Source organism: Larus michahellis, chromosome 3 (genome assembly GCF_964199755.1).
Source record: "Larus michahellis chromosome 3, bLarMic1.1, whole genome shotgun sequence".
Classification (NCBI taxonomy): domain Eukaryota; kingdom Metazoa; phylum Chordata; class Aves; order Charadriiformes; family Laridae; genus Larus; species Larus michahellis.
The window spans coordinates 71,324,376-71,348,166 of NC_133898.1; the positions used below are offsets into that span (position 1 = coordinate 71,324,376).

The window sequence follows — 23,791 nt, forward strand, 5'->3', positions numbered from 1 at the left end:
TAAGGATAGGACTAGCAAATAACAGGAGGAGTAGTCCCCTCCCCTCCATTTTCCAGCAGCTTTATTGCCCCGAATTGTTGGTAATCGAGGGTTAAGTATTCGATTGAGTACCGGCTCCTCGGTGGTGCAGAGAGGGTTAAGGTGCTTGATTTACCATAGACATATATGTGACAGACTCTTCTCTGATGGTGGGGTGGGGTTTTTTTCTTTCTTTCTGTAAGACATCAGCCATTTCCTGATGAGCGTGGTGGTGGTGAATTTCACACCTTTTTTCTTCTCTGTGTGGAAACCTGGGTGTTAATGGTACTGGAGCAGGTCGTGTTTTATAAGGAATGAGGCTGTCTCTTAGAGCAGAGGGAAAGCAGGGAAGGGAGAGGAGGTGAAGAAAGGGATCCAAGGCAACTGCCACTTGCAACAGGCATTAGCTGGATTATTTCGCACTACTTTTCTTCAGAGCATGTAAATGTAGCATTATTTCCTGAGTGCATTTTTTCCCTATCAAATGTTGGAGTTCAGTTTCGAGTTCAGCATAAAAAAAAAAAAAATCCTCTCTTTTCATTTCACAGTGACATTTAGCATTGCAACACCTGAAGATGGAAAATTGGTCGGTTGATCAAGTCTGCAACTGGTTGAGACAGAGAAATTTAGCAGAACTAGTTCCTAAGTTTCGTGGTAAGCATTTTTGTTGTTTGTGTGGGTTTTGTTTAGTGTTTATTTCTATGCCTTTAATTGGCACTGCCTACCTTGGTTTGGGGCATGTATATATATGCTAACTTTAGACTTTTACAGAAATTTATTAGAGTGAGAACTGACATAGATCTGATAAATCAAAATAAGTGTGCCGATTTATTATGAAGTCTCTGAGAAACGCTGGGGGATGAGATTAAGCCTGCATATAAATAGATACACCTCAAATCAGAGCTGGCAGTTTAAAAGGCTTGACAGGGCCTATTTTATATTGTATAAACCTTTTGAAATAATGCAGCTGTAGTGTGTAAATGTTTTATGTCTGAGTATATAAACAGTCTACAGAAGAGTGCATGAGAAACTGTTATGCGAACAGGCTATTTGTTGTGTGCTCTCTTAAAAAGCTTGCTGTCCTTCATTAATGAAGTAACAATCTGCTGGGGTCTAAGCAAGGCCTGATTTAAAGCATTAAAATAGTCGGCTCACTGCTTCTGTATGCTTCAGACTTGGCTTTTTCTCAGGGGAAGGTATCTGGTGAGGGACCAGGACTCCTGGCACTGTTTGGGAAAGGACAGTATCCTTTCCTAAGGATCATCTTTTTAGCAGTTGAAGAAGACCATCAGCAGTAGAAAGCATCATTGCCTTTGACCTGTCCTCCATCATCATGTTTTTAGGCATAGAGAATGTTACTGTAACTATAAAGTTATTTCACAGTAATTCTTTAATCCCCTTCAATCTGCAGAAGAAGAAGTAAGCGGAGCAGCTCTCCTGGCTCTTAATGATCGTATGGTACAGCAGCTGGTGAAGAAGATTGGGCACCAGGCAGTGCTGATGGACCTGATTCATAAATACCAGCAACAAAAGAGTGGGCTAGAATCCCTTACGCGCTCTTGTGAAACAGCTTCTCCAAGATTTCCAGAAGTTATCAGTGGGTAAGTTTGTACACGGCACAGAAAATACCAGTCTGGGTATAGCTGTGTTCTTTCCATAGCATTTTAAAATTGGCATTTGCTAGCTCTTCGGCTCTAAGTTGTAACTGTTTTTATACTTTGATCATCTCTAACAACATGTGAAAAGCAAATGAAGGTTATTACCTTGTGGTTTTAAACAGGACATCAACATTCCTGAACAAAACCATTAATTAATTTAAGCTGCTCTTAATTTCCAGTTTTAGGACCTAGTTTTCATTTGGATGAAGCATTGTCAAACTTCCACTATGGCTAAAATTTTCTGTATTTGCAATATTAAGCTTTTGGAGCACTTACTTTTAAATGTTTGCAAGTGAAATCATGGTTTAGCCAGAGATAGTGTTTGTGTCACGGATATATTTAAATTCAGTCTCTCAAAGGAAGCTCTGAAATTGATCTCGGTGTAAGCATTTAATAATCCCACCGCGTGGAACTAGATAGATTTTTAGAAAACAAATCCCACAGAGATTGTCTTGACTGATCATGTTCTGCCTCTTGGTTGAGCAGGTTTCTTTCTTTTTTGTCTGTTAGTTTGGGGTTTCTTTGTGGGGGGGCGGGGCAGAGGTTGTTTGTTTGTGGTTTGGTTTTTTTTTTTTTTTGGTTGAGTGTTTTGGTGTAGATTGGTTGTGGTTTTTGGGTTGGTTGGTTGGTGTGGTTCCCCTCTATCCTCCATTCCCTCCATTCCCCTCCCCTCCATTCTGATCTACTGTAAGTCTCGCAGGATTATTTTTTTTCTGGAAGTCTTGCCTGAGGAGAGACATCCTGAGCTCTCAGAGCGTCTCTTCTAAGCCCAAGAATCCTGACAGGAGAGAATGCCTTGCCATGGATGCAAAATGCACTTTTTCGAAGGAAAGGACTGGCACTAAACCTGCATTAGTACACAGCAGTAGCACGGTCGGAGCAGATCTGTAGAGCATTCTCTGTAGCGTTTGCCTTCATCCAAAAGGAGTCCAGGTCACATACTCTGAGGTGACTTCACAGCACAAACCAAAGCATGGTAAACGGTGACTGGGTTATTTCCAACCAAATTGCATTCATTAGTAGAACTAAACTGCTCACGTAGATACATCCTCTAGTGCTTGTGGAATTATTTATGAAACCCCTGCAACCCCTGGGTAAATAGTCCTGCATCGTTGGAGGGAAGAGGGGGGTGCAGGAAGAAGACAATGTGACCGCATGTATGATTTATCATAGACCTGAAGTATGCAATCACAGCCAGTTTCAGTTCTCTGTACCAGGGTCCTGCCTCACTTGATTCATAGGAAGCTTCATCTTTGGAGGTAGAGCTGGTGTCTGCTGTGAAGAAAGCTACTGTATCTGGGCCCTGTGCTTCATCCAAAGTGTGGTAGATACATAGTGATTTAAGCAGGGGGATTCAGCAGTTTGAATGCTGCTTCAGATATTTAGGTTTCACCCTTGACTTTGTCAGGGATGTTTGGCTAGACTGTGTCTCTGGTGTGACTGTTCCCTATGTGCTTCCCAAGCCCTGCAAGTTAGGCCTTACTGTCTCACAAAGAGCATGCAGAGGGCACAGCTTTTCTGTGAAGTTCCGCAAACTCCAAAAAAAATCAAATGCTGGAAATCTCAAATATTAGTGAATATAATTTACCTTAAAATCTTTCCCTACCTAGCCTTCTTGCCTGGAAAAGAAGATGCTGGTATTCCTCTATTTACAGGGAAGTTAGGTAACTAAACTGCTGTTTCTGAAACATTTTCTCTCTCAGAGTTAAGAACCACAGACTAAAGATCAAGCAGGTTTAAGAAATGCATTCAGTCATGTATTTTAGGATGAGTAAAAAATAAAGTTGCTCTATGCAGTTTGGGGTATAGAATGATGAAAAAGCTCCTACAATAAAAATTATATTTGTTATAAAACTAAAAGCTGTATCCTCCTATGCAGGTAGCTGTGACTCTCATTTCTTAACTCTGGAGTGCTTGTCTTAGTGATGTAGTTTGAAATTATGTTGTCTGTTCGGTACGTCTTGAACAAAATCTTGTAAGAGTTAATTTCTTTTGACATAATTCAAGGACTCATGACTAGAATAAAGTGTACAATACACTATTTTGAAATACAAAATTATAGTTTTTTTGTAAACTGCTTTGACACAGAGGAACAGAATATGTGGAAAAAACAAAAATTCATAGATCATGTATGTGAAGTGAACTCACGTTTTGCCTTTTGCTCTGTGACGTTAGGCTGAATTGCAGTCTCGGTCTCATGAGCAAAGTCATGGCACCAAAGTTCACAGTAGCATCCGTAGCTGAGTGTGGTCCCACAGTGGCAGGGGACAGCTGTGAAAACTGAGTCTGAGTGATACTAGTCCTTCTCCTGCGGTGCTTGAGCCCAGGTGAAAACCAACCGCCTTTTCTGTTTTGCAGAATTATTCCTCAGCAAGGCCAGTTCTCAGAACTAGCTCACCCTGGCAGTACCAGTGCCAAAGTGGAAAAGGCATTGGTCAGCCAAAGAGGCGGGGGAGAAAACAGCACCACAGCAGTCGTCTTCTGGGTCAGCTGAAATCACTGTGGAGCTTCCAAGAGCTGCCAGTGTATTTCCCTATTGTATTTCTGACATGAATGCTATCTGCAGTGCTCATTGGTGCACTCCTGGCTGGCCGCCTCTTTATCCTGGTGTCCTTAGCAAGCCTTCTAACTGCGTGTGAGTTGTACTTAGCTCACCTCTCTGCTAGGAACAGAAATAAAGTCGTTTGTTGGACACGGAGTTTTGAGTATGGTAGGTGAACATGGTCTGTGTGGATTTGTGAAGGAACACTGAATGTGACTTACATCTCCAGCATCATGGATTAGGACACGGAAATAGCATCTTGTGTCTGTTACAGGTAAGGTGGAAGCATTCTGGGTCATGCAGCAGAAACTGTGTTTATGTGTGTATGAGGAGCTCACGCAGATGTTACCAGGTAGATATCAAGATGCTTTCCAATTCCAAGATCAATTGTTTGTAGGAGCCATATAGACAACATACTGCATTTTTCTGGTTTTAACTGGATAGCTGAAAAAGCGATGTACTGATTCATGAAAAGAGGAAACTCCCCTTACAAACTTGGCAAACTTAGTGTCACTTCCAATAATAGCCTTTTATGTGTCAGTGCAGCTGAGGCTGGGACAATTTACAAGGCATCTTTGGAGTTCAGAGTCTCTGAAGAGATGAGTTACAGAAAGGAAACTGTGCCATCCAAAAAAAAGACTTCCAGGTGTCATAACTTTAGTTTTTTCAGTGCATGTTTACATTTCCCTAAGCCTGGTTCTAGCAAGTCTCAGTAGGGCTTCAGCACCAGCACTTGCACTAGCGAAACTTCTGATAGTGTCACCTTAGTGGCCTCAATAAGAACATTTTTATGCTGTTTCCTAATTGATTCAGTGAGAAGCTGGAGAGCCTGTTGGTAGAGTGAAGTGAATCTGTGTTTGATGTTGACTGACATCTGTTTGTACGCAATATGCTAACATTGAACAATGCCTGTAATCGTGTTCCCTCTTCCCCGTTCCTCAGGAGATGTTTAGCCTAATTGATTATGGCAAAAATTACAAACCCAGGGAAGAGCCTCTAGGATTTGGCTAGCAAAGTTACTAGCTTTGTTACCAACCTCTCTCATTGTCTGCAAGCCAAAAAATGGTTGATGACTGCCATGAATTCTTGACAGCTTAATGGCAGCCCCTATCTTAGCTCTGCCCTGCCCCTGTGCAGGGTGAAACCATTGATGTTGGCTTCTACAAGCAAAGGGTGAAGAAGAAATGACTGGAAAATAAGGAGGGAGAGAGGTAGATGCACAGGTTAAATGCCAGCGTTTCAAACTGGCATATAGATAGCAAAGTGGGTAACTGGAGTTTTTGGTACTAGTGACAGGCTAGAGTTGGAGCAGACAGCCAGGAACAGAGGGATGTGAGACCAGGTGGCATTCAGGGATTTTCGAGAGAAGTGTAAAGCTGACCCAAAAGTTCAAGAAGGGCTTAACCCTCAAAAACAAAAGCATGTTCAAGATTCTAGTCGAATAGAAACCACCTTACCATACTCTAAATCTTCCCCTGCCCTCGCATATTGTAATGGTTAGTTATTCCCAGAGTTTAGGGGATGCCAGGCCATGAAGATGGCAGTTATCCTGCAGTGCCGAGAAGATTTATTTTTGTGGGGTTTTGTAACCGTGTAGTAATTAGGATATCACTAGGCAGTATTATTTACAGTTATCCTTTTAACTTGTCAGAGTTTGATAATTGAACTGAGAGATTGATTAAGAGACATCAGCATCATGTAAAATCATGACTATTCAACAAGTTAATTTTTTTTCCTTTTCTATTTCTGTCACTGATGTTTTAGAACCCTAAAATACCTCTTTTCTATATGCTGCACAAAACTTGATGGTGAAAATCTTCTTCCTCCCTCCCCCTTCCTTTTCTCTCTCTTTTTTTTTTTTTTCCTTCTTCTTTCAGGGCTATTGACAGACAAATGTTAAATTCTTCTCGTCCTGTGGAGCAGAAAAAATATCTGTGCACAACTGAAAATGAAGAAGGACTAATTGATCACAGAGTGCTAAAGCAAAAGTGAGTTTATAATGCATTTACTAAATTTTCCTTACCTTTTGAAAATGACATACACGTTTCTTTTTGCTTTATTAAAAGTAAACACATACTTTATAAAAATTGATCTTAATTATTGGAGGCTGGGTTCAAGTGTATTTAGAAAACAGCAGGAGCAGAAATTTATTAGGATTTGCCTGAAAGCAATAGCCAAATGGTATTTTTTCTGCTCTATATCCTTAGTCGTTGCTCACGGTCTCATGTCTCATGCAGAGGGTGAGACACAAGTCTGTCTTTATTTGTCTAGTTTTTAAAAATCCTTTTTTAAAGATGTGTTTTCCATAGCAATCTGGCAAATTAATCATTACAGAGTGCACTATGGCTATACAAAAATATCATGTGCTTGAGGTGCCTTAAATATAGCACTTGGGAAGGTAGGCATGCTGGTTCCTTTTGCACACTCATTTTCCTTGAGCATCAAAATGTGTCGACTTAAGCTGGAGGCAAGGGGAGGAGGTTTTGGTGTGTTGGGGTTTTTTTCTCTTTCATTTTTTTTTCCCACATATGCTTTTCCCCTTTGAGATGGGCATTTAGTGTTGAAAGAGTCTCATTCCTCTTCGAGGAAACAGTTTTCTAGTTTGCGAAGCTTTCTCTGCTGCTCATTACCCCCCTTCGTTCCTGCCTGCTATAATTTCTCCCCCATAGATGTGACTGATGGCTTAAGGTGAGGTCTTTCTGTAAAAATGTCTATTTTATCACTTCAAAAAAGTAACAAGGAGTTAGGGATAAGGCTGTCTGGGAAACAGAGGAGAGGGCTTATTAAATCACGTAGTTAACACTTTTAAAATGCAGCTACAAAAAAAAAAAAAAAAAAAACCAATGCCAAAGATCCTGTCAGCATTGTTGCCAATGAAACAAACCCAAATCACTTAATAACCCTCACAATAAACCATTAAAATTTTCTTGCAATGATGGTTTTTAGCTTTTATTACCAAAGGATGCTTATTTCAAATTAATGATGAGTAATTTGCCTTTTGCTGTATAAAGAGTTTTAAATGGGTTGTGTGAATCAGCGTAACCCAGAATAGATTGGTTTTAGGAAATGTTCTCAGCAAATGTTGTCAGTAGGAACTATCAAAGGCCCCTAATGGCCTGTTAAGGGAAAGGGACTGCAAAAGAGCAGTGACAATTTACCCTGGGGCGAAGAAGCAGAAGAGGAGGGAAGTCTGCCACTGTAAATGGAAGTGCCCCTTCTCGGTGAAGTAGTAGATGCCCTAAAAGTCAGTGGAGCTGTGATGATGTGTAGTCTTGAAGTTCTGAGTAAATTTTATGAGGGATTCTCTTTAAAGGTCAGATGAGAAGCTGGCAAATGTCTTTCTCCAAAACAGCTCTTTTAACTGACTAAGAGGATGGAACTGAGCAGCCCTTGCATCCATGAAGTGCTGCACTAGGTTCATCCTTAGCTATATGTATTTGTTGCTACTTAGGTATGTCTATGACTTGACCCATACTGATAAATGTGATATTACGGAGTTTAGGTTCGGTATTTTTTTTTTTTTTTTCTGTTTTCTTCCTGCCTTCCTTTCCCTACAGCACTCACTCACTGCATTTTCAGCAACTGATGGAAAATTTTAATGTTTTATATGCTTGAGGGGATTATGCCAGCTATAAGAAGGTTGTGAAGGGCTGAACAAGGTGTTTGTTTTAGAAATTTGATTATTGAGACAGAAAAAGTTACTTTGACTATAATACAATGATAGATTCTTAGCCTAGAGTATATAAGTAACCCCCCTGTCTATTCTACTAATATAGTTACTTTGAAAGCTGGGTGGGTGGGTGGGTTGGTTGGTTGTTTTTTCACTTAATTTCCAGCCTATGGATTTATGTGCCATGGTGAAAAGTGGGTTTTCATGTCAGATTAATGGTGGCTATTTTTTGTATTTCTGCATAATGTTAATCTGATATTTCTATTATAGCAAGAAGTGAGTTTTCTCCATTGCTTTAAATTTGGAATTTTTAAAGTCTGTGCATGTGTTTCTCCCCCCCAGTCTCTCATCTTAACTAATGGGGAAAGGGAAACGGTAGCAATATAGGGAGGGGTTCTGCAAATAAAACACCTCTGGACTGTCTTATTCTGAATAAGAAGGAGAGTAGGTACCCATTTCCCATCAGCCAGGCCAGATTTGGAAAAGCAGCTAAGAACAATGACAACTTCCACTTTTCTTTAGTGGAGGTTCCCACCTCACCCATTTATTTGGTGACAAAGCAGTTTGTATAAGCACTTATACAGTCATTTCTGCCAGGGTTAGTTTAATTCAGTGGGGTTAATTTAAATGTACAGTTCCGATGGTTGATGTTTGGCCAGGGCTACACTCATAGCCTCTTGTATCCTCATTTATCCCATCTGAAAAAGAACTTTTTGTGCAGCTCCACCTTCACTCCTCCCCTCCTCCTCCCCCCCCCACCCCAAAAAGACAAAAAGACCCACGTAACTACAGCTTCAATATCTGGCATGGTTTTGCTTTGAATGGATTATTAGCGCTGGTGAATTGCCTCAAAGTTTCTCTGCATCTTTCCTATGTAGATAGTCCTAACAGCTGTGTTAAATATACTTTTCTGTATTACTAAATACTACAAAAATATCAAAGCAGATTTTTTAAACACAAAAATAAAGAGTAAGTGGATGCAGCAATTGTATAGTTGTATTTTTCATGTGTTGAAATTGTGCGTACGTATAGCCAGATGAGGTTTGCAGGTTACCTCAATGGAATAACTCTTTGCTAGCAACTACAGAAGTGAAAACAGACAGTCTTTTTGTTAATCTCCCAAGAAAATTAATCTTAGAGCAGTGCTTTTCTGTGAAAACAGTAAGATAGCTGCAGAGCACGAGTCAATAAATACGTTTCCCCTTTACCTGCTTTTTTGTGTCGGAGTACCAGCAGAGTTTGATGGCTCCTAGCAGCCTGGTGTTTATCTTGTTGCTAAGACAGAGGCTGTCATTACTTGTAAATACCTGACTCTGCTGTGAAAAACCAGCCTTTTATTGGTTGGTTTATATGTCCTGTCTGCCTTTCCTCAAGGTGTTTGTTTATCAAATGACATCCCTAACATATCCCTTTCTCGCTCTTTCCAATATGACGGTCCAGCTGTTTTCCTTCAGGAGTGATGTCCTGGTGGAGGTTTATTTGTACATTTATTCTTTCTGTAAAAATGTGTTCTGTAGCTCTTAAGTGTTGTGTAACAGATTTATTGTCTGAACACCTTGAAGTAATTTGCTCAGAGCAGGTCTACGTGCCTGCAAGCGGGATGACAGATCTGGGCAGCCTTGACAGCCTTGAACTTCTCTATTTGCTGTGAATTTGGAAGGTGTGGTCAGTGCTTAACTAAACCTGAGCCTGCTAATTGTTCCTATACCAATACGGCCATTGTCAGCATTGGCAGTATATTGGACAGTATATAGAAATGATACCAAGGACAATGAGTTGGAATATTTATTTTGTCTCCCATCTCCAAGGTGGCCGCGCCGGCCCGCGTGGTTGCAAACCACCATTCGTCCGCTGGCTCAGTGAAGCCAGCTTGCCTGCTGCAAGCCCTCGTGAGGTTGGGCACTTGCCAGTGGGCACTCGTGCAACGTTTGAACTAATAACGCCCCGCCGATAGGGGCTGGAGGTGAGCAGAGCACGGAGCCACATTAACGATGCTGTACATCTCCTCAGCTAGGACAGTCTAGTTCGGTCGGACTGCGGGCAATTGCACTGGCTACTGAGTAGCTGCACCTGAGTTGCGTTTTATTTTTGACATATATTTCTGCTAATGATCTTTATTGAGCTCCTTCCTTTGCTTCCCCATTACCCACACATCGATACCGTTGGTCTGTGTTTAATGTGTTTTATCAGAAAAACACTTATGCTTGTGCTTTAAAACGAAAAGAAAAAATACAGAGTAGCTAGCCTGAAAAACTGTTTCTTAGTCAATTATTTTGCTCCCTTTACACAAGAGATGAAATATTAGTTTTATATGTATACATATATACACATATGCAACTACAGTCCTACAAAGACAACCTCAGCTGGACTGTGCCCCTTCATATAACTTAGTTTCCATGCAGAAACCTTATTGTTGATATCATCAGAATTATTTCCAGTAGATGTGATGATCTCTTTTTCAGTTAGTTCATATGGACATGAAAAGCAGGCATTAAAAAAACCATGTTGAGTCTTTGACAATGGTCAGTAGTAGAAGAAAAGAAGTACAGCCTGTCTGTTTTGTTCAGAAGTATAGATGTCAGATGCTTCCTTTGATTATACCTTCACGAGAATTAATGTTTAGGGATTCTAAAACCACAAATAGCATCTAGCCCATTATTTTTAACAGTGATTGATTGCATCTTTCTTCCATTAATTTGTCTCATTGCTTCTGAAGCTATTTATTGTTTCAGCAGTAGATTCCCCTGTTCAATGTTGTATCGTAACAGAAAAATAATTTCTCATTTTTTTACTTCAATGATTCCTTATAATTTCACTTCAATTATTACTCCATCTTCACAAAAACTGTTGTATCTGTGGGGTTTGGTTTGTGTAGGGTTTGGGGGAGATTCTTTAAATTTAGGTTTTCAATTTATATGGTTGCAAGAATTTCTGCCGCTTTTTTCTTTTGACAGCATTTCATGTCTCTGTCATTGCAGCAGGAAGCTGCAATCATAGAATCATAGAATTGTTAGGGTTGGAAGGGACCTTAAAGATCATCTAGCTTCAACCCCCCTGCCATGGGCAGGGACACCTCCCACTAGATCAGGTTGCTCAGAGCCCCATCCAGCCTGGCCTTGAACACTTCCAGGGATGGGGCTTCCACCACCTCTCTGGGCAACCTGTTCCAGTGTCTCACCACCCTCATGGTGAAGAACTTCTTCCTAATGTCCAGTCTGAATCGACCCATCTCTAGTTTTATTCCATTCCCTCTGGTCCTACCATTACCCGACATCCTAAAATTCTGGAATGCTAACTTAAACTAAACTAAAATACTCACAATACTGTGAATTACATGAAGATAATCACTTCTCTGTGCTTGTTGCCTCAATATTTTGGAAGTCAAAGCAACTGGACTCATGGTTTTGGACTGCTTAAGGTCAGCAGAGCTGAATTTACTGATACAGAGCTGTGAGTCATCCACAAAAGTTTGCAGGGAAAAAAAAATTAAATCTCCATTTTTCCACACCAGAAATAAGCGAAGTCTTACAAATAACTTGCAGGAGATACTAACTGCATTGCCTTGTTAAGGTCTAGCAAAGTCATAAAAAAAACACCACCAACAAAAAAAACCCAAACACATAAAATTCTTTGGATACAGTATAACACATCTTACATGGGTGAATGCAAATAAACCCCGTTTCTTTAAAATGGCCTGATTTATCTGGCAGCTCTGTCAGTCAGATTCCCCAAGGAGCACTTTCTCTCCCCCATCTGTAACCTACAGCTGCTGCCCTCGCGTGAGATGGAAGTGCAGAGCCTTCGCTTGTGTGATGCAGCTCCTCAGAATGGAAACAGCCAAAAGATCCTCCGCTCCCTCTAGAAGAGGGTTGCGTTTGCATCTCACAAACTTTCTTTAAAGCTGATTAATTTTGGCTGTAACTTTGTGCTCCTGCCGAACCTGGTGATTTCTATAGAAAGGATACCGCAGGGAAAGCTGAAACTGCAGTTGCTCCGGGAAATGGGCAGCTCTGGCGTGTCTGTCAGCTCCCACCTCCCAGCCTTGCTGAAGCTAACGCTGCTGCAGGTAACTTCTTGTTCAATCTGAAGGACACCTGCCCTTACGTTTAGCGGGAACTGAAAAGCTAAAAGATGTTATCAAGCACTAGGTAGGCTGCAAATCCCCATCTCTAGGGAATAACTGGGAAACTGTGCATTTGTGCTGGAAAGCAGGAAATGGCAGTGAAGCACATGAAGAGAATAGCATGAGGATCTTTCAGGCACAGATCTTGGACCTGTGAATAGAAGAGAGAGCCCTATTTTAGCCTACTATTCAGAGGGGGAAAAGAGTTTCTTTTGACACTTCATCATCTGACATCATTTCTCCCTTTTGATGGAAACAACCTTTACAACCTTAAATATTGTCATACAGTTGAAAGCATATTATACGTGAGTTATGGGAAAATGAGCATTTTCTACAGCTGCAGACTTTTCCTTCCGTCACATCCACAAGTTTCAGGTTTTCTTTTCTCTTCTGTTTCTTCCTTGGCTTTGTAGGTGTGGACTTTTTCTTCCAGCCTACAAATCTACCGACAGGAGTCTCTTGATGATGTTTGGTGTAGACATGTGAGAGGCAAGACCTTCACTTGTGAAAAAAGGGAATCTATTGAGCCTTCACCCATGTGCTGAGTTGTATCTGGAAGTGCTGAATGTGGAAACTCATTGATGTCATCAAGGTTCTGCTCAGTTGTGATGTCCTCGGAGTTACTGGGACCTGGGCTGACACCAGATGTAGCAATGAGTACCGTAGGCTCACAGACTTTAGTAAAGTAGACAATAAGAAAAGCATATGGCACACAGCCTGTTTATGCATGTGCTCAGTTGGCCTTCAAGATGCTTTTTTCCTTAAGTGAACTAAATAAATGCAGGAAACTGATCCTTCTTACCAGTATGCTCAGAATTTTAAAACTGACAAAATCATGTGCTCTAGAATTTGAACCTGTTTCTAGGAATCTACTGCATTTTGCACAGCTATCTTGATTGAGCTGTCTATATTGATGAGAAGGTTATTTTTACTGACTTGTTACGGCTAATTCAGTCAGCTCTGTCATTCTGCGTGAGGTTGCATGGGACACTGAGCTTGGAGACCATGATGCTGCGTTCACTCACCACTCTTCACCCCAGCGCAGCCTAAAACCTTCATCGAGTGAACTGGGCAATGCTGCAAGTGTGTAAAATCTTTGTCTTTTTGTCAGTAAAACAAGATAGGGATCCCAGGGGTTATATAATTTGAACAGGTGGGGTTTGGGCAGGGTTTGTTTTGTTTTATTTTGGGGGTTTTCCAGGTGTTTTGCCAGATGAAGGAGAAAAACAGCTCCTCCCAAAATAATGTTACTTTATAGTTTCGTGTCTCACTAAACATGCTGTGCGTGAGCAGCGTGAGGCTGTAACGGAGCCAAAGAACAAAATAGCTGTGTGAAACAGCGCCGTGACAGTACAGTAAGTCAAGTGGTCACCTATGAAAGCTGAGTGGTCAAAAGCTGTGTGATTAGTTGTGTCCTTGCTGATGATATGCTTCTCAGGGTGCAGTTCCGTATTGCAGCTAACATAGAGACCAGCTTGCTTCGTCTTTACTGGTATTTGTTTCACCTCATGGCAAGCTGCTTTGAGGACCTGAACAGTGAGAAAACTAAACCAAGAAGACAAATGAAGAATTTCATCCCTGTAGCTCCTAGAAGAAACTTGCTGCAGGCTTAGAGGCTTCCCAGTACAAGTAAGAAAGGAGTAGAGACATGTGACAGTGGGGAGGAAGAGGGGGCTGACATTTGGCAGCAGCTAGCCATCGGATTGATTTAGCCGCAGCATCAACTGTCTTAAGAATTGAGACAAAAGAAAATATGTAGAAATTTGTATTTTGGGATCCGTGTCTCAGATTAGCTAGAAGACCAGAGAGGGATGGCTAGAAACAGGCTATATTTGTTTGTGCCTAAATCTCTTAACTGTCATGCTGTTTTCCACAATCAAGGAAGGTCCTGGCTATATGCATAAATCCCAGTGCACATACAGTTTATCTCAACTGTTCTTTTAGTTAAACAAGTTTGCACATGAGCCTTTCAGGGGATAAAAAGTCTAGTGTGAAATTGTCTCTTTTCAAGCAAACCTGTATTTCATTGTAAAATATTACTGCTCATATTTAACACGACTGCCAAACAGCAATGATTTCAAGAAAAGCTAGTAAAATATTTAATCTATTGCACTGCGGAGACTAAAGGAAATTTTGGATCTTGCTTGGACAGCAAGTATTTTCTGTTTTGAGTAAGGCTGAAGAGAAATGGAATTTGGAGTGTTTTTGTTGTACTGGCAAATGTGAAGGGACTGGTGGAGGGGAGAGTTACCATTTCTCCATGGCTATTAGCTATCCCAACTCCAAGAAAATTTTATTTTCCTCAAGGAAATGAGTACGGTTCAGTTTGCCTGAACTGAATCTGCTAAACCATTCCAATTTTCAAAATGGAAATTCAGCATCACTGGTATTAGCAACAACAGGAATATCAGTGCTGCTCAGCTACAAATTACTGCGCGTTTTAAACTTATGTATGTTTTTTGAGCCAGTTTAAATAATAGCACGGGGAAAATAGTATGTAGTAACTTGCTGCCTGCCTGCTACATCACATTCTTCAGTGAAGTTTGTGAAAGTACAGGATTCAAACTTACAGGCTCCTTGTTGATGCAACATTGAACATCTGCACTTTATTTGCATAGGAGGGATTTCCAAGTGATTTCAGAGTCTGGGTTGGGTTTTATTTTCCCATTTGTGTATTAATTTATCACCAAAAAAGGACATGAATGTGTCTGTGTGGATATGTTTGTCACTTCTCACACAGCTTTTCCTCCTTTTGCGACTGCAAAGTACTAATAGGAACTCACTACCGTTTGCATCTACTGTTAACCATCTGTGTCCCATGAAATCCGGTGAGCTTGGAGAGGTAGCAGTGCTGGCCATTTTGTACCTGTTTTGCATGGGAAAATGGTAGTGCTATGAGTACTGCTACTACTGTTAATATACCTACGAGGATCAGATGACAGTAGCCAATTTTTTAAAAATATCTTTTTCCTTTTTTCAGCATTGCATCGCAATTTGCAGTAGTGCTGGGGTTCGTAAAGTTATATCATGGCTGTAGAGCTTTTACCAGTCTGAAAGCTACCAATCTACATTAAAAGACACCAAGATGGTGTGGCAGCATAACCAGGTCAACAAGGTTATAAGAGTTATAAGCTAATCTACATAAGAAGGCATTGTGGCTACAACTAATGCTATAGGGGCCCAAAATAATCTGCCTCCTAGATATATAGTAATCTTTCAAAGTGGTATTAATTAACCTATTGCAAATGCTCATCCATTGGTATTGCAGTTGATTTTGCTAACCTAAAGATATTGGTTACTGTGGGTTCTTTTTTTTACATCCTTATTTGAAAGAGGCTGGATAGCAAAACCTCTCAACAAAGACCTTGCTAAAATGCTTCACAACTCTCATTTATATGCCTAGCTCTTGTTTATAGGAGACTGTAGAGACCTTTGGGAGTGGAGACTTGTGTATGTTGGCTGGACTAAAGTCTAGCAGTATTTCCCTCTGTAACTCTCAAGACTCAAAAGCTAGTGCAGCTTGGAAGGGACACCGGAGCATGCCTAGTCCAGCCGCTTGTCTCTGTGTGGGAGCTTTCACCTACCAATTGGGGGGTTCCTAACTTGAGATATATACAGTATAGATTTCAACAACTGTGGCAGCTATCTTAATTTCCTTCATAATTAGTGGAGAGGAATAAATGAGAGAGAACATCTGGTCTGATTTAGATGTCTTCTAGTTGTTCTGTCATCCTTCAGTGGTGCTTATGTCTCCTCAGTGAATATAAAGGGAGTGCAGATAATTAAATCAGATAGAGATATCTCTATTTTTATACCATATAAGCATCTGCATTTGTCACCTAAAATGATAGCATTTTATTTAAAAAATTCTTCTAAAAGTCTGCTAGCTGTTTCCAAATTGCAGAGAGCAATTTAAATTAAAGCAAGCAATACCACATACATAACAGGACTATTTAGATGTCTTTGGCACCTCTCATTTGAAATTGCTTGGTTGGTCTGGACTACTATGACTGGGAAGCTGTCTAGGGCTGCCAGAGCCGCTTCTCCTTTTAGATGGCTCTTGATTGAGCTCCAGCTCAATTTATATTTACGTTTCCTTATGTTCCTTCAGAATTAGGCTTTGGCAGGCTCTCTGGAGGCGAGACGCACTTGGGTAGCCAGCAGTGATACACTGTCTCAGGCTCACCCCAGCTGGGGTGTGACATCCGTAAATGGTCTTCTTGGGACCGGAGCTGTGGGTTCTTACGGTGTTTCGAGCCATGTGCTGATGATAACTGCCTTCATCCCTTCGCCGCTTTGCCTTTGGGAGGACAGCCTTAGCTAATGTAGTGTATAGTATTTTATTAAATTAAGCTGTTCAGCTTGCTTTCACAAGTAAGTTAGCAGAACTGGTAGGAAACACATTATAAATGATGACAAAGTTATTTTGCAACAGTAGCAAGTCCCCAGTGACTTCGTCCCCTCTGCCTTCTGCTTTCAGTTAGTGACCACCTTCTAGCATCCGCTGATTAAAACATTTCACAATTGACATCTGGTTTCAACCGCATATGTTTTGATTGCAGCTTTCGTGGGTATTCTTTATGTCGGAACCAAGAGAGCAAGCCTTGAATTTCTGTAGCAATAATTTTCCTTTGTGTTGAAGTTTTGCTTGTATTTTTCTTTCCTTCTTGCCTGCATTCACATAGAACAACGTGATCATGATAACATAATCTTTTCTTTTACAGAAAAAATCTGAAATCATTTTTTGCAAGATACAAGACGTTGCAGTGGACAAGTTCTTATGCTTTGCCAGACTTCCCTTATGATGTCAAGTGCCTACTGGCGGAGAAAAAATGCCCCGATCACAGTATGAGAATAAGGATTATTGAATTTTTACAAGCGGACATGACAAAATACTTAGAAGGATCACTGTGAGTAAACACTCTTAGATTTATTTGAGGGCATCACCAACTGGCTGCAGAAGTAAACTTTCAAATTAGTATAAAGCCATTCTCTTTAATATGCTTGCTTAAATAGAGGAAGTTGACGGCTGTGGAAGCCAACAGGAAGACTTAATGCAAACCTTGAAGCTGCTCCCTTTGTTATTTGGAGGGGAATCGATAGTCTTGGAAATAATCAGTTTAATGTATAGACTCCAGACAGTGTCTAATGCTGTCTAGAATACCAAGTATTTCTTTTACATCTCCATCTTGTGTGCACAGGTACCCGAACAGCCAGCAATATAACATTGTTGTCAATGCTCTGCTGCAGGCATACCCCTTCCTTGATGAAGATGGGAATGGCTTTGTAAGTATTGTAGAGAGTCCTTCGTCTTGGGAAAAATGGGTGGGGTCTTTTTTCACAGAATCAATCACAAGAAAATAACCTAGTGCAGAGGAAATCAATATCAATTTCTTATATACGGGCTCTATTCAGAGCTGTAAGCTTCACTTTGACATCTTTGGCAAACCATATTCTTATTTCATTATATTAATTGAAGATCAATCCAGTTACAGCCATTCCTCAAAGCCACTGTGAGATCACGCAGACCTGTACATGAAGACCCTGGTTGCTTGTTGGGTACAGTTTCTTTCTGGATTGATTTTTCCCAAAAGATAATTTTAAGCAAAGGCGACTTATTTTTATTTTGGAAAACAAAGAAGCCAAGCCTTTAGAAAATTGTTTGTATGAGGAGTGACATATGCCTGATGCTCTTGCAATGCACTAGGATCGCTTGTGTGTTAGGTATCTAGCTACAGCATGCAGTAATACTACTGGGTTAGGTATGTCAGAAATCTAGGCCTAATTAAAAAAAAAAATAAAATTAAAAGCCCTGGTTGGGATCCCAGTGGGGATATAACAGAAAGCAGTGGAAGGCGATGACTTAAATTTGAACTACATTTTTTCACTCTTGTGACCCAGAATGCATATCTGTACTCCCAGAGGACAGTGTTCACCTTTTGACTTCACATCATTGCTTTGCCATGTGATACTTTTATAGCATCTTGTAAAAGCTTGTGAGACTCAGTGGGGATTGTTAACTTTAAACATATATAAATATATATCTCATGTGCAGTTACTGCAGAAAGCAAAATAATTTTGAGAATAAAAAAAAAAAAAGAGGATTAAGGAATGGCTATTCTAGTTCTCCCCTGAGCCAGGGTTTTGTAGGAGGGAAGGGACTAAAGAAAACAAACACATCTCAGAGAGGAAAGAGGGAGCAGAAGGATCAGAGCGCAACAGTCCACCCTTATTTTCAATCAGGATTCCTCTCTGAATACCCCAGTGGGGTCCCCGGCCAGGGTCCTGGGTAACGCTATGGCTTCATCTGGCTCCCTTTGTGAAGGGGAGCTGGAATGACGTTCCGGGTGGGTCCGAAGACCTTTTTACAGCCTTTACCTTCTTAAAACTGTTTTTAAACAGAGGTTCTTAAGCTAGGTTTTCAAGGGGCTTTCATTGCAGGAGGACCATAGACTGAGCGAAACTATTCCTAACTCCATTCTTTGGGAAATGGCTCATTGCTTCCCAGATCAGTCCCGGAATTGGTGCTGGCAGAAGTTATGTGATGGGGCAGAGACTTCAGAGTTGTTGCTTATCTTTTGTTATTTCTCTCATGCTTACTAGAAAGCATATCTGGAAGAAACCACCGTGAGGAAGCTGGAATTAGCAGTTTGCTCCTGAGCCAGCCCCTCCCCATTGCTTGAGGGAGGAAAAAAGGCACTAAGGTGTATGTCTGTATACTTGAGTTTGGAGGAGGAGATGAGGAAGAATTACTATTTTTATTGGCCCTACTGTTAGACATTCTGTTCTTCCTTCACGATCATAAAGTCTATAAATACTTCTTTTTTCTTCATCTGAGATGGTTGTGTGTTACGACAGCAAAAGCTGAAAACAAACCCTACAACATATGCACGGCTACTTAACATGAGGCTTGCAGTAAAAACCGAATTCATGTAGCTTTAAGAAACAAATGAACAACAACAAAAAAATTGGCTAACCACCATTCTTTCATATTTTCTCAGAAAAAGTGTCTTTGGCAGCTCAAAAAAAGAGAAGTTTTTGTAGGCTTTTCTTTTAAAATTGCCTCAGGCTAACACGGGACAATAAGAATTACTGCTTGTTGTTCCTGTTAACAGTATTGAATCATAGGTCTTGTAAGTTGTAAAATATTACTTACTGAGAGGTTTTGAATCCCTTAAACTTGTTTATCTGTAATAATTAGACAGTTATTACAATTTTTGACTAGTACATTGAAAGTATTCAGGAAAACTATCATAAATAAATAATTCAGAAGTAAAGCAAAAAACTGTTTATTTGGGGACTGATAGCTAAATTTAGAGAAGGAAAACTGTAACATGAGTAGTACTTGAAGTAAAAATACTAGTTACATTAGTTATTAAATAATATATATATAAACTTCTGGAGCTGCAGGTCATATAATATGTTTTTGGTGCCTACATTGGGAAGAGAGGAATAGCGCTATGGAAGTTCTTGTTTCTTTCTGTGGACTCCAAAGGGACCCTCGGGTGACCACCTGTGCGCAGGTGTTGGTGTCTAAGAGACCCCCTCTTTTTGGTGTGTTATAAGGCTGGAGAAATGGCCACACTGAACGTGGCAATTCAACTGGGCAGGCCTCAGAGAATAATGGTTTCCAGAACTGGTTAAAGTTATTTGACTTTATTTAGAATACCAACAAACATGTTTTCAAGCACTCAGACTTTTTATTTCTTGTCAAAGTCACAGGAAAAAGAAATAGTCGCATCCATTTCATAAAACAAAAGGGCTGGGCATACTTTGGAGCACTAAGTCTTGCGTTCCCTCTGGAGTGCTGGAGCTCACTTCTACCATCAAGTGTTTTCCTTTTGGCTGTGCAAAATGCTCTATCTCACTGTATTGTTAATGATGTTAATTTATTCCTCTTTATTTATTGCTGTGCTATGTCTCGGTTCCTAGATTCAGTTAAACTCTAAATTCATGCTTAAAAGGAAAGCAATTGCTTACCCTTTGGGGTGGAGGAGCAACCAGCGCGTCTGCTGGGGTCTCCAGTTGGCTGCAATAGTTCTTAATGGGATGCCGTGAGAAGGTCTGTCAGTGGTGGGATTTTATTTTTAACTCACGAGTCTTATGGATTTGGAGCCCTTCACCAGAAATGGATGTGTATTGGCTGCTGGAAGGATGCAGTGGAAACTGTTCTGGCAAGTGAATCTGTTCCACGGCAAGTATGCATGCCTGTGGGTGGCCTGGGTGGGCAGGAGCAGGTGGTCGAGCTTTCTGGCTGAGAGAAGGGAATGTTCACCCCCTGAGAGATCTTGACATTCCAGAGTTAGCTTTTTCTTCTGACCAAAAACAGAAAATCAGAACATAAAGAACTGGATGTAACGAAAAACTTGGAGAAACTTTGAATTGGAAATGTCAGCACTTCTGTTGCAACATTTTCATGGAAATGAAATGGCTTGGAAAATTGGAAAGATCTGCTAGAAAACATAGAGGAACAACAACAAAAAAACAAACCTAAGAGTGCCTAAATTCACACCAGTATTTTCATGGCAGGAAAAAATTTACTTGCGAAACTTTGAAAATGCCATTTTTTAGTTGTTTGGGGTTTTGTTGTTTTTATGTGTGTGTGTGTGTGTTTGGTTTTTTTTCTCAAAATACTGGACAGCTTTTATTTACAACTCCAAACTATTTTAAACAAGTAATTTAAACAATGTGTGCATTATGTAGAAACTTATTCTAATATTTTCCATCTCATACTGTTGCAATGAGAGGTCATTAAAGGTTCAGTTTTTCAAGATTTATTAGTAGATTAGCCATAATTCTATTTTCTTGGTTAAAGGGTTTCCCATTTAATTTTGTAGTAGGGGAAAATACGCTTCTGTGCCATCATTCCTTTTGCAAAAGATATCCAATGCAATGTAGTCAAGATGATTATAATGATCCTAAATGAGTAAGTTTACAAATAAGGTTACGAACAAGCCGCTTATGTATTATGAATTTTAAAAGAAGGTTATTACTAGGTCATTCTAGAAGCAGTAATTAAGAAAGAAATCTCTGAAATTCTAAATAAGAAAAAAAACCATTTTATGCTAAAGGCAGAACTCATTTAAGAGGTCTATGGAGCACTTGGAATGCAATTAATTTCCTCACCCCATTCCAAGATTAGCTTTTGGAAAAAAAGTGCTTAAAGTGATTACTTAAGGAATTTTCCCCACGATGTTTCCTTCTACTTAAAGAACAACATTATTCTAACCTAACATATACAACATTTTAAAAAAATAAATCTTAATTTAATCATGAAATAGATTATTAGATTTCTGATGTATAATGTAACCAATGTAACATTTGTAAGTAGTAGCAGACAAATAGTTTATACAGAAAAGCCCAGGTCATAGTCAGAGCCCTCAAAAGAAAATTGGCATGACACTGTTTCTTTACCACTTACAAGATACTACTCTATTTGTATTTATTCCTTTTACGAGGGTTACAACCAGCCATTTGGAACGAGTCGCTGCCCTTATTTCATTTCACTTCAGCCAACATGTTGAATATTGTATGGTTTCAAGAAAACCTTGCACGGGGAAGGAAAAGAGAGGGCTCTCTCATCCGCACAAGTTGCCAGTGGGCTTTGCGTAAGCAGTTCCCTCGAGCTGGGGGCTGCCGAGTGGTGCCGTGATGCCGGCGAAACCCGCGATGCCAGTGCTGACATGCCTGATTTATGTAACTGCTGCGCACAAAATGATTATTCACTAGTAAATTCCTGCTTTTAATCTGCGTGTAATCCTTTCCCTCCTATGTCAGAAAGACACAGACTAATCCTTCTGCTCCCTTACAAGCATTGTAAACCTTCCTGGGTTGGTTTGGGCTTCATTTTGAGGGGGAGAGGGGGCAGGGGAATTAATAGAAAATAAAGTTGTCATCTCATAAATGGTAACAAAAGCATCCTTTTCAGAAGCTGCATTACCCGCTAGGGAAACCACATAAATTTATGTGCTCACAGTCTCATTCATGAAATAGGTATGTGAGAAGGGACTTGGCTAAGCTTATGAGAATCCTATTACAGAAATAGATTTAGTTAAAACTCTAAATTTATCTGAGGACAGGAGGATGAGAAAGCTGAATGTTTTGAACTTTGAGGGATATTTAAAGCTCTGTATAGGTGTCAGCATATTCTTTCATGTGGAAGAATAAGCGAAAATGTCTTCTAGCCAAACAAAGGTTTTCAAAAGAAAGAAACTGTGCAAAACTCAACTAAGGGGATATTTAAATTGCCAGCTGCTAATATATTCTGGGATGATCATGTTTTAATGTATTTTAACATCTGTTGAACACTTCAGAGAAGTGTTAAGCTAAGGTTTTTTGTTTGCTTGTTTCTTAGCAGCCTTAAAATAACTGCGTTCCAAGTAAGTTTTGCTAGACAGGGTATTTATACATGTCTACATTTACACATGATGTAAATACAGGGTATTTACATCAAAATGTAAATGCATAGGGCCAGAATTGTAAATGTATTTAGAAACCTAATTTAGAAACCTGTATTTAGTCTCGCAAATGCTAGGATCTACTTAAATGATTCTCCTAATTCAGCAATTTTGAATTCAGCTTAATAATACACTCGATCAAGTGTAACTGTAGGCTCCTTGAAAAAGGCAGCATCCCACTGTGTCTTTCCCGCTCCCTTGTGTTAGATATAATAATCATACAACTGCACAACCAGTCAGATGCTGTCAGAAGTAGAGGAAGAGTAATCCACTCAAAAGAACTCCCCATTAGTTTTCTGTGGCATCAGTGAGCTGATCTGATTCACTGTGTAGTTTCATGACCGGATATCGTGAATGGAGTATCCCAAAGCAAGAGCTGAGAAAAGGAACGCAAACTCAGTTTCACTGACAGCCCTGGTTATATTGGATAAATCTAACCCTTAGGTTCGATTACTGTCATCCTTAATGAACCACACCAGTGCCAGTGGCCCTGATGTTTGGTTGCCGTAGAGTCATATACCCCAGGTGTGTGTGTTTCCTTTCGTCCTGAAGCCACCAATATGCTGATGCCACCCTATGAGTCTTTTTCTGCTTAGTGGCAAAAACTTTTTTATAAAATAGAGTTAGATAAAATGAAGTGACCTGCTTTAGGAATGGGGCAAATTCTTGAAAGATACTGGTAATGACAGATTATTGGTTTCTCCCACATGCAGTTGCTATGGAAACGGGCCCTTAAAGATCGCTTCAAATATGTGCGGAGACCCATTGAAGATGATGAGCAAGTCCTGAGGAACAAATGCAAGTTTGGCCACAGGCGAGGACAGACCAGGAAATCTTCATTTGCTGAAAACAAACCTGATGATGTCCAGGTGCAGGCAGAGGTAAGATGTTTGGTGTTCAACTGAGTCTTTCAGGTCCTCTGCTGACGGTCAGGCCACCAGCCAGTAAAGAGGAGAATGAAGTGATCTCATCCTATTTAAACTAATTTTGTATAGACTTTGTCCTATAGCCACACCCTTGACTTTTTTTTCCGTTCCTGGAGAGCTAAGTATCAATAGAGGAGCTAAACCTGATGCTGGATGCCTTATTCATTTGTTGTCATTTGGAGTTGTTGCCAATTGGACATAAAATTCTGTCTGTTTTTTTCTTTTAGCTACAATATTCCCATTCTGCTTTAGGTTATACACCTCCAGCTAGAGTGAAAAACAGTAGAGGCTTATGTCTAGGCCCTGAAACCTCTGTCCAGGTAAGAATGCAAAGAGATATTTGAGCTGGTAGCAAATGGTCATATCCTCCTGTCACATTGCACTTTGATATATAAAA

At 40.2% G+C, this 23,791-nt stretch overlaps 1 protein-coding gene across 5 annotated transcripts in view; it reads left to right on the forward strand.

Moving 5' to 3' along the window:
- Nucleotides 1-237: 237 nt before the first annotated feature.
- Nucleotides 238-23,791, forward strand: part of SAMD3 (sterile alpha motif domain containing 3) — a 46,665-nt gene continuing 23,111 nt past the window's right edge. For 4 of the 5 annotated variants that reach the window (XR_012586228.1, XM_074580742.1, XM_074580741.1 and 1 more), the window contains exons 1-8: nucleotides 238-459; nucleotides 567-672; nucleotides 1,430-1,619; nucleotides 6,096-6,206; nucleotides 16,736-16,921; nucleotides 17,213-17,297; nucleotides 23,182-23,349; nucleotides 23,622-23,714. Coding sequence is in view for 4 of the 5 variants with exons in the window: in XM_074580742.1 (XP_074436843.1) it covers nucleotides 594-672; nucleotides 1,430-1,619; nucleotides 6,096-6,206; nucleotides 16,736-16,921; nucleotides 17,213-17,297; nucleotides 23,182-23,349; nucleotides 23,622-23,714 (912 nt within the window). In the remaining variant the exon portion in view is untranslated. The remainder of the gene's footprint in view (nucleotides 460-566; nucleotides 673-1,429; nucleotides 1,620-6,095; nucleotides 6,207-16,735; nucleotides 16,922-17,212; nucleotides 17,298-23,181; nucleotides 23,350-23,621; nucleotides 23,715-23,791) is intronic. The other variant, XM_074580743.1, reaches the window with a different exon arrangement.